Source organism: Leptidea sinapis, chromosome 34 (assembly GCF_905404315.1).
Source record: "Leptidea sinapis chromosome 34, ilLepSina1.1, whole genome shotgun sequence".
Classification (NCBI taxonomy): domain Eukaryota; kingdom Metazoa; phylum Arthropoda; class Insecta; order Lepidoptera; family Pieridae; genus Leptidea; species Leptidea sinapis.
The window spans coordinates 362207-379501 of record NC_066298.1 but is presented as its reverse complement, the minus strand read 5'-3'; the positions used below and the strand labels follow the sequence as shown (position 1 = coordinate 379501).

Below are 17295 nucleotides of genomic sequence, written 5' to 3'. Positions count from 1 at the left end.
GCAAAAAGGTGACGATTTTTGTGAACATATATTAAATTTTCATAAATGTACTGACAATGAACAGTCATAATATTTATTTCTTTAAATTGTTCTTTGAGAGACTGTCTATAACCAAGCTGATATATAGCACGAACAGCTCTCTTTTGCAGTGCAAACACTATATCAATGTCAGCAGCATGACCCCATAGTAATATACCGTACGTCATGATGCTGTGAAAATAACTAAAGTACACTAATCTAGCGGTCGCAACATTCCTGTACTCTCTAATCTTTCTAACTGCATATGCCGCAGAGCTGAGTCTATCTGCTAGATGGGTTATAAGCTTCAGTGGGGTCCACATATTTGTGGACCCCACTGAAGCTTTTTATCTAACGTGATACCCAAGAAGACCGTAGTGTCCACAAGTTCCAATCTCTGGTCATTTATAAGTACGTTGGTTTGTGCCTCCGCTGTGTTTGGTGTAATGAACCGTAAATACTTTGTTTTTTTACTGCTTAACACGCTAAACGCCATGGGGGTCACCGGTGACCTCACCCTTCCTCTATCATAGCGCCATGGGGGTCACCGGTGACCTCAACGTATAGTCATATTCAAACTACTTTTTCTCGCCGCCGGCCATACTGACTGTTACTTTATTCGTAATCCGTGACCGGCACGGCGCTGTAGAACTATACTGCGCAGTGGGACAAACATACCTTGTAAGGAATTGAAAAAATGAAAGATAGCGAAAAAAGTAACCAAAATAAAAATTCAGGTTATATAATTCAAATTAGTCTTTATTATTTAAACGAAAATTAGCAGTCTTTATTTTTTAATGAAATACAAACATAAAAATCAGTTTTACTGAAAAATAAAATAAAGTTCTCATTAGTAAGCATAATTACAGACAACCATTAGAAATATAAATAATTAGCCATAATATTTGACAAAACATGCTGTAAAGGATGAGATAAGAAACCTTTTATAGCATCAACATATTAGCGATGGACATAATTGAAACATTTTAGACAAAAGTGAGGCTCCCCCTTACATTGCACACAGTACGTACTCACTTTCTTAGCTTTATTCTTAGCTACTTTACGACCAAATTCTTGTACTGAATCTTTATAACATTGCACGCAAAAACGACGCGTGTCTCTTACTTTTCCTTCCTTTAATTTTAGAACATGCTTGAGTCTTTTAGGTCTTTCATTGATAATTATTTCTTGGGAATCTGCTGGCCGAGTCAAATAATTTATGAGAGCCCTCCTAAAGTCGACAATTGAAGATTTGCTCTGCTTATTTTCATTGTACATGACCCAAGCATTTACAACTGCCGTATTTAGAAGTAGTTCTATTGCCAATTTTCTATACCATTTTACGGTTTTCCGCAATGGCGAAGAATAGGCACCCATCTGGTCACTCATGCCTACAGACCCTTTCGATTTATTATAATCCAAAATAACTTTTGGTTTACGAATCTGTTTGCCTTTTTTCACCACCACAGCAATTTTGTCCGAATGCTTTGTCGACAGCATAAGCACGTCCCTCTTATCTTTCCATTTAAGCACTGTTACTCCATCTTCATTCTCCATAGCCATTGTTTCACCTTTTTGCAGTTTCGAATCAACAACAGCCTTAGGCAATCCTCTTCTGTTTTCTCGCAATGTGCCAATTAAATGGGTTTGCTTCTCCAATAACCGATAAGCCAGTTGCAAGCTAGTGTACCAATTATCAGTTGCTAGCGTGTGTCCTTTGTCAAATATATTTTCACATAGTGCCATCTCCACATTTGTTGGCGTAGTATTTATTGCGTCAATGTTTTTCCCACTATACAAATTAAGTTTGCAAGTATATCCGGGAACAGTACATAACTTAAATAGCTTCATGCCATACTTGTGTCGCTTACTTTTATTGTATTGCCTGAATATTATTCGACCTCTGAAAGGTACTTGGCTTTCATCCACACAAACATCTTCTTTAGGCGAATAATATTTCTGGAAAGTAGCATTGAGAGCATCGATTAAAGGTCTTATTTTGGCAATACGATCGTTTCTGTCGACAGATAAATTGTCGCTAAAGTGTAGGTATTGCAGTAGTAACTCGAAGCGGTTCCTACTCATAACGGTGGCTGGAAAAGTTTATCCAAGTATCTTGTCTTTGCTCCAATAATAAGCTAATTTCGGCAGATTTACTACGCCCATAAACAAGACCAGCCCAAGAAACTGTTTTATTTCTGTCTTGTTTGTTGGCTTCCATGAATGAGACCTTGATCCAGGCTTTGTTTGCCTGGCTGTGATGTTTTGACTTGCGAACAAATTTGTCTGCTCAGCAATCATTTCAAGAATTTCTTCAGGCACCAATAGATCATAATACTGGTCAGGGCCAGCTTCTTTCAGCAAATTAGAATATGGAGGTTTCATACCCTCGAACTCGGTGAAAGGAATCACTGATGGCTGTCGTCTTTTTGGCCTCGACCATTTTGAGGTAATACGGTCATTTTGCGATATATTGGCGGCAACAAAATTTTCAGCCGACTCACTGTCACTATCACTATCACTTGCGATAACCCAACGTCTTTTCTTTTTCGGTAATTGCATGGGTTCACTATCCGATTCTACGAGAGCGTCATTGTTTATAGAAGCGATCGAAAAAGAAATTTCTAACGCGTTGATTTGCTTCCATTCATCCTGCGTTAATTCGAAGTCCTCCATAGCTAAATCCATATCTAAAGGCTCGCACATTAACTATTCAATAAGAAAATGATGACAGCTAAGATAGTAGGAACGTAATTGATCTAGTAACACACGTTCTATCACCGTAAGCGCGAGCGCACTACTGGTGTAGCGGGTGGCCGGCGCGGCGCCGGGTACCGGAAAATATATTTTCTGTATTTGTGCGCCATGGGGTGCACCGGTGACCTCAGCTATGTATTTGACTGTAACTATGTAACCCATGTACAGAATTGAATAAAACTTATTTTCTATACGTATCGTAACATAATAAACAAATTACAACCAAAAGTATTTTTACGATTTTTATTTTTTTCTATCGGTGTTTAACGTGTTAAGTGCAGATTATTCGTCTCAAACCAACGCACTATCTTTTAGAGTGCATTGCTTACCTCGTCATCAATATCCGCACGTCGCTTCACTTTAAAAATAAGTGAAGTATCATCAGCAAACAATACAATCTCATGGCTATCATCTACCACAAACGGTAGATCGTTAATATATATAAGAAACAAGAAAGGACCGAGAATAGAACCCTGTGGAACACCTATTCCCACAGGTTTACCCGAAGACCGTTTGCCATTTACATCGACTATCTGAACTCTTTCGCTTAAATATGATTTTAACAGATTTAGGGCTCTATTTTTCACTCCATAATGCTTTAGTTTTAGGAGTAAAGTTTCATGGTGGACGCAGTCAAATGCTTTTGACAAATCACAAATGCATCCTGTGACTCTTCCCAGGCGTCAAAAATTGTTGATAAGCCCCTAGTGAAACCAAACTGATTTTTGTTCATTAATTTACAAAAATGCATTTGTTTTTATTACATGAACTCATGAATGAATCTTATTTTAGGCATAAATTACGGTGTACGGTAAAAAATAATATCTGGTGAATGATTCTGTGTTTTTGCTATGCAAATACGAAGCAATTAGCAAATTATACTTATCTCTTTTTCACTTGCGATAATTGCATGTAATATCCTTCTTTGACATGAAATCGTAATGTAGTGTGCTATTGCAATGTTAAATTATTCATGTGTGCGTAAGTGTATCAATTACAAACACCGAATGTTGTCTAGGTAACCTGTCTATACTTTTAAATATCATTGTGTTAATCTATGTTTTCTGTTGATACACTACATCTATCAAAATGGCAATGAAATGACTTTTTCAGCCAATGATATTTAAAAGTATAGATAGGTTACCTAGACAACATTCGGTGTTTGTAAATGATATACAAACGCACACATGAATAATTTAACATTGCAATAGCACACTACATTACGATTACACGTCAAAGAAGGATAGTAAATGCAATTATCGCAAGTGAAAAAGAGATAAGTCTAATTTGCAAATTGCTTCGTATTTGCATAGCAAAAACACAGAATCATTCACCAGATATTTTTTGCCGTACACCGTGATTTATGCCTAAAATACGATTCATTCATGAGGTCATGTAATAAAAGTTATAAAGTAGTCAAACTACATTTAATTTAGGTAAATTAGGTGTTATTGATTTAAATAATAAATAATAATAAAAACATACAGACATATCAAAACAAAACCGAAGTGTATAACAATAAGGGTTCCATTTTTACAATTTTACTAACGACGGCTCCCAAAAAGTTTTAAGTTTACAATTATTATTTCTTGTATATTATAGTATTTATGAATGTATTTTTGTTGAGGGTTTATTACAATAAGATAATGGGAGAAACAAAAAAATATCCATTGATTGGAAAGTCCAGTGTTACTGAAAAAACTCCTACGCAAGCAGATAGCACTTACTGTCTACGTCCGCTACCTACCCTAAAACTTGTTTTTGTGGTTTGATAGTTCAGCTATACGCACTTGTTTACTAAAAAATTTTAAATTTCGTATTACATTAACTGCAACAACGCCTTTTTTACATCATTTCCTAAATTGTCCTAAAATATACTACCTCGATCATCCCGCAGCAGACAGGGTAGTTGCGGTATATTCGGAGTATTATCGTATCGTTCCAAATGTGTCGTCGATTTTGCGAGTAGACCTCCTGGTACGTTACATACATTCCAAGATTAAGTACTAATAAAATATCAAATACCCTGCTATTACTAATCTCCTTCTATACCACCTTTATTATAAGAATATGAAAGCCGTAACTTATTACATTCATCATAATATTATTTAGGAAAGACGCTTACTAACTAACAAGAAAACTCAAGTTCCGCAATCAAGTGGATACGAACGCTATGTATTCTGCCTACGATTTCACTTCTGGTTGATTAATCTATGACACATACTATTTGTCCTTGTCGCGCTGCAGTTGACATCATAATCTCTATCTTGCTCGAACCACCGTTCTTTTATATACTTTCGTACGGTATGAAATACCTTCATTCTTATATTTCTTGCAAACACAGTGTTTACATTTTCTTAACACACAGGTTGGCATTTTAGATTATTATTGTCACGCCACGAAAACGTTCCGCTTAGCTCGCTGCTATTAGCCGACTAAATGAAATTACGACAATTGTCTGAATTTGTCTGCAACATTTTGCGCGAGCTAGTGGGATATCTACCTCTTTATTGTATACAATATCATTGTTTTCAGCAATATATAAAACATGTACACCATAAAACAAAAACTATTGAAAAAACGTAAATGAAAGTTGCTTGCGTAGCCACAAAACCGTTACACACATGCTTACGTTACACGGGACACGGGTGGTCTAACTTCGCGGTGCTTGAGAATTCTGAATTTCTTTGCAAAGCCTCTCTTGTAGTATATTTGCATCTATTGTGGTCTTATAATTTGGGGTAATGGCGTAAACATCCAAAAAGCATTTATTACACAAAAAAAATGTTTCCGTGCGAATTGTGGGACAGGTCCGTACGAATCGTGTAGACCGCTGTTTATTAATCTAAAGTTGTTAACCTTGCCGTACCTATACATTTACGAAATAAGCATTTTTGTAAAGAGACATAAATATCTTTTCACCACTGCCAAGGAAATGTCGACTTGTTTATAAAAAAGCACCCAGGACTACTTTGTTCACTAAAAATTGTCATGCCATGTGTATTCAAATATTTAATAAACTTCGCGATGCTATTAAAATGTTGAATATCGGTCCTTTTAAAACTCAATTATATCAATGGCTAATTATTTATAATTTTTATGCTGTATCTAACTTTTTTGACATGTATATTTTGTGTAGATGCTAATATTATGTAACAGTGAAATATTATGTGCTGTAATCTTGGAATTTTATTATTATCTGACATGGAGGTAACGTAATTTGCATGCCCTTATTGGTTAATGTGTTGATTCGTAAAGGATTTATTTTGGTTACTTGTATACACACATTATGCCAATAAAGAATTATTATTATTAATCTCTGGGTGTTTGTAACAATAAGTGCCTGTTGGCACCGTTCGAAACAAGATGGCTGGTAACTTTTACAGTATGAACACGGTAAAAAATGTTATAGATACGTTTAAATCGTTCTTTCCATACAATATCTTACTGACAGTTATCGGTAGTTATTTATAGAAACAGTTTTCAAATACGTCGCTTAGTAAATATTACTGGCAGGCGTACCAAAAATTATCATTATAGGAACCGGGCATTAGTTGCTCTTGCTAGTCTCAGGGACTAGTTTTACTGAGTTTTTTTTATTAGACTATTTCATCTAATTTTAGTACTAACTTATATTTTTATATTTTATTCAAATTGCTGCACTTATTATCGATTACCTAAAGTTTTATTCGTTTACCTACCTTAGTAAAAATTATATCACGTTAATCTACCTAGAAACTAGTGAACACTGAACTCTAGAAAACTAGAAGTGCGGATGGTGCAGATGCAGAGAACGTCCGAGCCAAAAACGTTTTGACACGATTGTAAAGAAAAAAACGTTACGTTTGTATGTGGTCCAAGTGGTCATAGATAAGAGTAGTTTTTGACATACTTGATATACTCTTCGTTATCAACTCGATCCAATATTCGTGACGGGTTGATTTCTAAATTTTTTGTAATTATCTTGATTATGCTACGAAAAGATGAAAGACTTAAGAAATGTAATCAAACAGACGTTTATATTTAAAAATCATCATAATTAAGAAATCGGTATTATTATTACCGTTTAGGTATCGAGACGAGCAGGTAGGTAGTAGGTACGTATTTCGGCCGAAAGTAGGTATAACGCTTCCTTCATGATTATTCTCAGGTCTTGCAAATTTTATAAATATTTGTAAAGTTTTTAGCTAAAATGTCCAAAAGATCTGCCGAGGAGAGTGGAAATGGCAGCAGTCAGCCATCGATTAAGAAAGTTCACTTCGAACCACACCTTATCGGTCCTGTATCCACTCTGGAAGAAATGGACATAAAAGTCCTTCAGTTCCAAAATAAAAAACTAGCTCAGGTGCTTATATCATTTTTTTGTTTGCTATTGAAAGGTATAATCTAATCGTGACACATTTACATATAACACTTCGGATCAGCTGTTTTACTTTGTTTTCCATAACATTGAGGATAAACTAAACACATCACATCTGATCACATTGATTGGTAATTTTGTTTAAATGTAAGTCAAACGTGGTCGATATGAAAGTATTAAGCTACCATTCGTATTTTATTTGTTTGTTTTTATTTGGAAAGGGTTACATTATATTTTGTTCTAACCAACAAGTTATGTATAATAATTATAAACATTTACATAAAAAAGCCTGTAAATATTATTACATTTAGAATATTAATAAAATCTGCATTATCAATTAATATACAGCATTGTATTTTCTTTAAGTAAGTTTCTGTAAGTAATTTGGGTTAACTAACATAAAATGTAACTTGTACACAAAAATCTAATGTAAAAACATTTACAATTACACTTGTTTTAATCCGTTAACAGTGTCTTATTTAATTAAATATACAGCATGTAAACTAAACATTTCTGTAAGTAATGTAAGGTTATAATTTCTATTCTGAAATAAATAATATAATCAACATAAACATTTTTAGAGAATAGAACAAAGACATAGATGTGAAGCAGAGCTCCGTGCTAGGATTGAACAATTGGAGAAGCGTCAAACTCAAGATGATGCTGTCTTGTGTGTTGTTAACAGATACTGGAATCTCCTGAATGAAGATATTAGAGTTTTATTACAAAGGTTTGATGCTGAGACAGCGGACGAATCAGAAAACAAAAGTAAATTTCTATATTTTTTAAACATCTTATTTGAACTGTATGTAATCTGCAGAGTACCAATTGCATTCAGAAGTCTCTAAGATACTTATTATCTGATTATAGTAATAATGAATCTCTTACTACAACAAAATTCAAAAACATACAATATTAATGTTGGGGTCTTCTTTTTTAAGCATGAATAGCCTGTAGTAGGAGGTCCCACTCTTCCATAGGAAAAACATATGATAATAAACAAGTTAAATACATATCTTCCTTGCACATATAGTTGTTCTACATAAGAACAGGTTAGTGCAATCATGACATTCGAGGATATTGTACCTATATTTATGTCAATGCTTTACAAAACAAGATAGTGTGATTAAAAATAACATTATATGCACTCTTCTATAAATATGACATATTGTTTGCTGATATGTGACATCTTATAAAAGATATTCTAAAAATATTTAAATTGTGAGAAGTTTGTCTGAGAATTGCTCTATTTTGTTGTTTTAGATGAAAATGAAGCTACAACATCTTTCCTCATGCAGTTGTCTACATGGGATAAAGAGGAGTTGGATGCCCAGCTTGCAAACAGAGTTCAAGTCAGTAAGAGAGCTGTAGCGAAGGTCTTGCAAGCTTTTGATAGACTGCAGCAAAGAAATGACAAAATCTGGCGAGCTATTAAAGGGGAAGGAGAAGGTAGGTCACATATTCGTTTCTACTCATGTTTGAGAATATTTAGATATTCTGGGCTAGTAGCTATCACATAATGGTATTGTAGCAGAGCAAGGAAATATTTCCATGAGCATAAGTTTTAATATTTACAACTCCTGAATGGGATTCAAAGGATCAAATATCAAACAGGTGGCAAATAAATACATGCAATTAAAGGTTTTAAATATATCACAATATTTTGATTCAATTCAAAATACATGATACCATAGAATTTTATCCACAAACTCATAATTATTATATTTTAACAGATTCCTCTATGCTTCTGTTTCCCAGACAGACATTTATTGTAGACATCACATAACTAAAATATACATATTTTTTCCATTATTTTTATGAGACTAAAAGCCTGCTATTGGACTTTTATTCATACTCACTTATTTCCTTGCCATGGGATGTGTTATAAACAATGCACTGAGGTTGAGATCTATAGAATACTTAGACTTTGCTCAGACTTTCGATACATAAAACTTACCTGACTGTAATAAAACATGAACTAAGGCAGGGTGTATAACTTACTATTGGTGCACTACCTGCTCACTTCTTCTTATTAAAATAAATTAATATATTTCATGGAAACAATATTCACCTAATACTAGTAGGTTGAAGCCACTATTGTATTCAAAACTCCTTTTCTTTTAATTCAAGTTTTCTTAAGTGGTAGTGGTGGTAAATGGTAAAATGTATAACTTTGTCCTAACTGTCATTATTTGACCTCGTTCAATTAACTAATTTTTGTTGATTGATATTCTGCAGTGGCAAGTTATTGTCCCACCTAATACTCTAATATGGTCTCTGTTCAGAGAAATCAAATAACCATCTTCAAGATTTCAATACATCCTCAATCTGATTGCAAAATATATATTGTTCTACATAGTGAAATGATATTGAAAATATTCTATACTGTATATTTTCTAGTAGCAGAAGTGTATGCATAGTGATTTCCACAAGTTCCCCAATACAAATAATAATGAGTAGATTCCATACTCTAATTGAACTATATGCAAATTGACATAATGCTCTTAGCAACAGAAGAGAATAGATTATAACATATGCAGTAAATGCTTACAAAGTGCTTTACATAATGATTTAAAAAAACTCTCATCTACTTGTTTTCCTGTTTGCATTGTTTTCTATTTCTAGAAGGTAATCCTGCACCTTCTATGGATGAGATAATCAGAACAACCAATGAAGAAGTCACAGCCGAGAACCGCAGATTGCAAGCTCTGAGCACAACACTACATGAGAACCATCATGCCATGACATTAAGAGTTGCTCAGCTGCAAGATGCTGTTAATAGTCGAGACACCGAAAATGCAGAGTTGAAGAATCAAATTGACGATTTACAGTATGAATTAATGAAGGTAGCGTAGTATTATATTTTATCCTTGTGACACTTCCATGCTGTGCTTTGTGGTTTTGTCATATATATATCTGATATAATTAATAATAATATTAATAATTTATTAATAAGGATTGTCCACAATTTTTTGTGCAAAATAAATAGCGGTATCAATTTTCCTCATAATTTTGTCTTTGTATGATATTTGACCATCTGTTCACAAAAGGGCTGTAAAGTGGATCATTCTTTTGTAATTATACAATACTATAAACATACTTGAGTTAGAAACTTGTTGTTAGTTGCAGAGGCAAAGTCGAGACTGTTATTTAAACAAGGACTCACTGAGCACAAATTTAAAAATATATTAAAGCTTCTTTGACATACAACTATAGTATAGCAGATTATATTGCATGTATCTTGTCTGGTTCCTTGGAGGTCACCTAAAATTGTATAGTTTACCATATAAAGGCTAAGCATGTCATTATTTACTGCTTCATTTATCATTTCCGATAGTTCCTCTGAAGCCTGGTTATTTTTAATTTCCTTCTCTCTTTTACTTTGTCTATTATATATGCTTAGGGTATTCATATGATTTGATGTTTCTGGTACCGTGATTGGAGTACTGTATTCAACTGCACAGTGCTTAATTTTATTACTATATGATTTATGTTAAAGCCCCTTTATAAACTCACTAGATGACCCGGCAAACGTTGTTTTGCCATATAAAGTATAATTCACGCGATAGTTTTATAAGTAATAAAATATTGCCTATATTATGATGCCTGTACATCATTTTGTTCTATTGTCAATAGTTTTTGCAGCGCACGCAAAAATAGGTTTTCGATTTTACACCTTGTGTTACAAAATAGCAATTTTATTACGGATCCCTAATTTTGAAAAAAAAAAACATAGCCTATAGCCTTCCTCGATAAATGGACTACGCAACACTGAAATAATCATTCAAATCGGACCAGTAGTACCAGAGATTAGCGCGTTCAAACAAACAAACACTGCAGCTTTATAATATTAGTATAGATGTAGCTTCATGATGTTTACCACAAGTTGTTGTAATATGTTTATGTTATTATAACACTGTATGTTTTTTTTTTATGTAAATAAGTGACGTGACGAGCAGGACGTTCAGCTGATGGTAATTGATACGCCCTGCCCATTGCAATGCAGTGCCCTTCAGGATTCTTGAAAAACCTCAATAATTCTGAGCGGCACTACAACTGTGCTCGTCACCTTGAGACATAAGATGTTAAGTCTCATTTGCCCAGTAATTTGACTAGCTACGGCGCCCTTCACACCGAAACACAGTAATGCTTACACATTACTGCTTCACGGCAGAAATAGGCGCCGTTGTGGTACCCATAATCTAGCCGGCATCCTGTGCAAAGGAGCCTACCACTGGTATATAAATATATTGTTTCTAGCACATTGACACACGTTCATTTCATGCACATACTTCAGTAATTTCTATGTTATTTTAACCACAGGTGAGATCACGTAACGACAAATTGGAAAATCATTTAGCGGAGGCTATAGAAAAATTGAAGAGTTATCATCAGTCTGGTAACACACCAGCACCGAACTGTGCACCAACTCCACACTCAGTGGTAGCTAATGCAAAGCTGGAAGATATTGCAGCAGAATTAGAAGAGCAGAAAGAATTAGCAAACAATCGTTTAGTTGAACTTGAAAGGCTTCATAGACAACACAGGGATACCCTTAAAGAATTGGAGAAGTTAAAAATGGATGTATGTAATGTTTCTAATATTAATACTCTTTGCATGATATTTACATATTTATTATTAAAAATATATTTTAATGTTACATGAGGTGCATGAACAACATTTTGGGTAACTTAAGTTACACTTACCGGTATAGATTAAAAAGAATTAATCTAATAAAGGTGTCGATATACAAAATCAGTTGCTCTTTTACCTACTTCAGGAGGAGTTGTCTATAATCAAGTGCGCTAAATCACCAAAACGCAAGTTACATAAGCTTTATTTCAACATTCATCAGTTGGTGTTTTAAATATATATAAATTATAAATTAAATGTGATAATCCTGCACATCACAATAGGTACATCATTATCATTATCATTTTAACCAAACGAAAATTAAATCAATGTTACAGGTCTCATTTTATTTAATTCGTGTTTCAGATCTTGTTATAATATTTTAGACAATATACTCAAAAATAATAATATTCATAAACCACACCTGTCAGTAGTTATTCATAATATTTCATTAATGAGAAATGATAAAATAGACAGTTATAAAGTAGGCCCTTAAAGGTACAGGAATGTAGCTGTCTTCGCTTTAGAGTATGGCCAAATTGGTGCAAGAAACCCATTATATATATATATATATATAATAATATATATTATATTCTACTATCATTGCTATTGCTATAAAATAATCATAATCTAAACCCAGGCTGTCCTATCACTTAGATATTCAGCTGTGGAGTAATAGGATTTATGACAGAGCCATGTTTTAATAAAACATTCAAATTTATATAGAGATAATGCCTGAACAGTGTCTGTATTACTATTTTAAAGAATAATTATCAACATTAAGTACTAAAAATGTTCTGTCTCTAATTATATTATAGAAATAGTATTTTTCTTATGTGCCGTCTACATTATTTTAAATACATTAATAATTATCTCCTCAGATTCGCCAATTACCAGAGTCAGTCATCGTAGAGACCACAGAATACAAATGTCTTCAGAGTCAATTCTCTGTTTTGTACAATGAGTCGATGCAAATGAAAACAGCACTAGATGAGACAAGACTTCAACTGCAGAATGCTAAAAATCTGCATATGAGACAAATTGAAATTATGGAGGTTAGTGTTACTTTTGTGTTCTTCAATAACATAGATTATGGTCTCTTAAAAGTTTCTGGGATTGATGCTTTCTTGTATAAATCTTTTTTGTGGTTGGGAGATTTATAGATGTATATACCACTAGTTTTAATTACCAAAAAAAAAACGTTGCAGCAACAATCAGTTTTTTATATTTGTAAATAACAGAAATAAATGTCAAGAAAACTTTCGAAAATCCTTAATCTATGGGCATTATTTTCACAACATAAAAATACTAAATGATTAAAGTGTATCAGGATCAGGTATTTGTAGATTAATATAATAATTAAAATCTAATGAATATAATAAAATTTTCAACAATAAATACCGTACATGTATTGTGTAACTTTTGTCTTCTGCAAAATACCAGTTTGAATTATTCAACTAAGTCATTGTTAATGTTTGCTTCAACAATTTCAGAGTGAAGAACTGGCACGGCAAAAGGCGTTACGAGCGGAGATGATTCAGCTAGAAGATGTTCTCGGTCAACTGCGGAAAGAATATGAAATGCTACGGATTGAATTTGAACAGAATCTTGCGGCTAACGAACAGACGGGGCCCATTAACAGAGAGATGAGACATTTGATTACTTCACTGCAGAATCATAATCAACAACTGAAGGGCGAGGTCCATAGATATAAAAGAAAATACAAGGATACCAGTCAGGAACTAAATAAAGTCAGTATTTTTCCTATTTCTATTTTATTTTTTTATTTTATGATTTGAACATTTAAGAGCAAGTGGATTGTTCTTGTGTGTGTGTTTTGAATGGGTTTGTGCGTTTGTGCAAAATTTATTTGTTTGTACAGCTTCGTAAAGAAATGGAGGAACAGACTACGCGCGTTGGCAACTCTTCAGATCAGACAGATGAGAAACCACTTGCTGTAAAGAAGGAGGAACCAGATCCGGAGGTTAAATGCTAATAATTAATTTTAATAATAACCTACTAACCACAATAGGTAGCAAAATTTGTTCACCAGAGCACACTAACTTGTTGCTAACTTTTCTCACTAGTAGAAGGCAATTATGAAGAGATTCAGTAATAGACCTTTTGCATCAATCAACAATTCCCATGGTTGGAGCAATATCTATACTCCGCTTGAGATCGAGAGAGCAATTGCTTACAACAAAGGCCCTGGCGGGTTGCTAACATCGGTGAATAAACTTGTTACAGGTGTGTATGTTTTATTGATTGTTGTATGTCCAGAGTGAGGAAGGTGTTAGCGGTGGTGGGTGTGAGATGAAGCACTCCATCAGCAAGGACCACGGACGAGCCAAGATTCAGGAGCAGGAGCTTATCATCAAGGATCTCAAGCAACAGCTCAAGTATGGATACCGATTTCTATATTAAATTGCAATTCTAAATTGATGATCCATATTATTATTTTTTAGAATTTTGTTAAACAATATATGTGCGTGTAAGAAAAGTGCGTACACTTTCCTAAAAGGCCAGCAACGCTCCTGTGATTCCTCTGGTGTTGCAAGAAAATGTGGGCGGCGGTGATCACTTAATACCGGTGACCCGTTCGCTCGTTTGTCCTCCTTTTCCATAAAATAATGTAAGATTTTGGTGTTTCAAGTTCATTTACTGGTTGACATATATTTGTATTTTGTTATTTGTCGTAACGGATAGCCCTATGTGCATAGGATATCTCGCTGAGGATGATATGGTCATTCACATAACTCTGGAATGAGTACAACAACATACAAGGTTGCTCGTAGAGGTCTGCAACCATCCCAGGAATATCCTAAATTTCTGAGCTGGGTTGATTGGAGCAACTCACTAACACTGCATGCAAAATGGATTCACCTAGGTGGTTTAATTGCGGGAACAGGAACTTGTATACCATACCATATTCACAGATTGGATTTCTTAATTTAAGGTAATGATGAATTTATGAAAAATATAAAACAAGTATCTAGTCTGAGGATCATGCATTAGTAATAGCAATAATAGCTGACTAGATGGTACAACCGAAAAACGTAAAAATTTTCCTCCATGTTGCCTATAATAATGACCTCTGCTGCAGAGCCGTTGCAAAGATCAAATGTCCTTGTTGACAGACAGATGTGGGACACCTGAACACGCGAATTAATTCAACTTCACATGTTGCTTATTATATTTCAGGAAAGCAGTAAATGAGCAAAAGGAGCTTAAACTTCTTCTTGACATGTACAAGGGTGTGAGTAAGGAGCAAAGGGATAAAGTGCAACTGATGGCAGCCGAGAGGAAAGCCAGGCAGGAACTTGAGGATCATCGGCAAAAGGCTAAAATGGCTCAGGTTTGTAGTTTGTTCATCATCATAACAAGTACTGGTGATGAAGAATTTAACATTTTTGCTTTGCACAGGATGACGACTAGATTATGGGTGGGCACAACGGCGCCTATTTCTGCTGTGAAGCAGTAATGTGTAGTCTTACTTTTTTTGATTTTACTAGTTTGCGAACTAGTGAAATTACTGGGCTAATAAGACTTAATATCTTATGTCACAAAGTGACAATCGCAATTGTAGTGCCACTCAGAATATTTGGGCTTTTCAAGAATCCTGAGCGGCACTACATTGTAATGGGCAGGGCGTATTTTGATAAAAATAAAAATAAAGTATAGCATCTCACTGAACTGACTCTTGTCCTCCTATAATGTTGCTATAACAATGAAAATTCTAATAATGATGATGGAATTTAAGGGTAATAAATTCTGGTACTGATAAATCTGCACCCATATTGAAAGAATGAATGACTGAATTCAAGCATATCTCCAAATCATTATTTTTTGTTGAATATTTGTCACATCTCCTATCAACTGAAATAAAAAAGTTAACACTGATGTCATACATAAAAATCTGGTAATTTTTTTGTACAATACAACAACAATACAACTTTGACAAAAAACAATATCATTTACCAATAATGAATAAAAACAATATGTGATGTATAGCACTATATAGAATATGATATCACATTATGCTATCAAAATAGAAATGGCCGATTTCTTCTATTGTACTTTCTTAGTAAATCTTTCTTTTGCTTGTCACTGGTTTTGATGTTATTGTTAGTTCTTTGATTTTGAATAATTAATGATTGCAGAAGTAATTAAGCGCTGTAAAAATGTTTATTTACATATTATTTTAAAATAATTAATATTTTTTTTAAATCCATAATTTGCAATAACATTATAGAAATAGAAATATATTTATTCATCATAGGAAGTTACAAAAACATAACATATTACAATAACACTTGGTAAATGTCATGAATTTCATCTATACTTCTATACTAATATTATAAAGAGGAAAGATTTGATTGTTTGTTCGTATTGAATAGGCTCCGCTACTATTGAACTGATTTGAATAATTCTTTCACTGTTGGGAAGCTACATTATCCCCGGTTGATATAGTGTACATTACATTTTCAAAAAAATTAGGGATCCCTACTAAAAGTCCAATAATGGAACCCAAGATGTAAAAATATTTACGCGAAGGACGTCGCGGGGTATCAGCTATTTTATTATATTTTTTAAATTTGTTCTCATTGAGTCCTAGTATACTGTCTGGTAAAATGGAATACCAAAATCTATAGAACCGGCTAACCTATTTCACAGCACATACAGTTTATTATTTTTTCTTGAATTAAATGCATTCAAATCAAATGGATATAAACAACATTAAACAATATTTCAATTGCGAAACATCCCTAACTTAATTCTTTATATATATTATCATGTTTTGCAACAGAAACAAACTTCCATAGTGTCTAGCTAATAGTTATTTATGCAACTGTTGTGTCCTAAGGGGTATTAAAACACGAATGTGGGTTTATCACACTAGGCGAAGCCGAGTGTGATAATAGTATCACATGAATGTTTTAATACCTAATTATCAGCAGTTGCCTACAAACTTTATCTACACCCAGAATATGAATTCTCTAAAAGATTCTGAAACAGCTTACTGCTAACATTAAAACAGCCAGTCCTAGTAGTAACCTAATATCATACATTACTGATTATATACAAATAAACTAAGTACCTATTAATGAAAGAATTATTTTTTAGTAGTAATTTACATTTTGCATAGTGCAATTATTAAAATTCACTTGAAAATTATGTTCTTTTGCAGCGTTTAAAATATCCGACGGTGTGCTGTCAAAACTTGATTCGCTCATTTTTTTCAAGAAAAATGGCGGGGTTTCAAATAACCTACTTTTTTTTTTACGGCGCGCCACGTTCTGGTAGTGTGGAACGCGCGTAAACGAAAATTTTCTTTTTTTGAAATTAATACAAATACCACGCATCGAGCAATTAGAATGTGGCTGTTTGTTGAAACTCTTTGCGCATGAAGGGATCGAAAAAAAACCAAGGAGTGTTGTTATGAAATTCAGTACAACATTACAACACTCGTTTGGATGTTGTAATGGCTATTACGACATTGGGTGTTTTAATAAGCTAACCGTTTTCTA

At 33.8% G+C, this 17295-nt stretch overlaps 1 protein-coding gene across 23 annotated transcripts in view; it reads left to right on the top strand.

Annotated features, from left to right (window-relative positions):
* LOC126974857 (E3 ubiquitin-protein ligase Bre1) overlaps positions 1 to 17295 on the top strand; it is a 63801-nt gene that overhangs the window by 31023 nt on the left and 15483 nt on the right. For 2 of the 23 annotated variants that reach the window (XM_050822548.1, XM_050822536.1), the window contains 2 exons: positions 14048 to 14166; positions 14969 to 15122. The exons of 6 other annotated variants lie outside the window; for them this stretch is intronic. In XM_050822548.1, coding sequence (XP_050678505.1) covers positions 14048 to 14166; positions 14969 to 15122 — 273 coding nt within the window. Of the gene's footprint in view, positions 1 to 6693; positions 6873 to 6955; positions 7121 to 7716; positions 7904 to 8398; positions 8585 to 9760; positions 9982 to 11458; positions 11720 to 12648; positions 12823 to 13260; positions 13519 to 13649; positions 13752 to 14047; positions 14167 to 14968; positions 15123 to 17295 lie in introns of those variants that run through there. 15 more of the 23 variants (XM_050822550.1, XM_050822533.1, XM_050822543.1 and 12 more) reach the window with 14 other exon arrangements.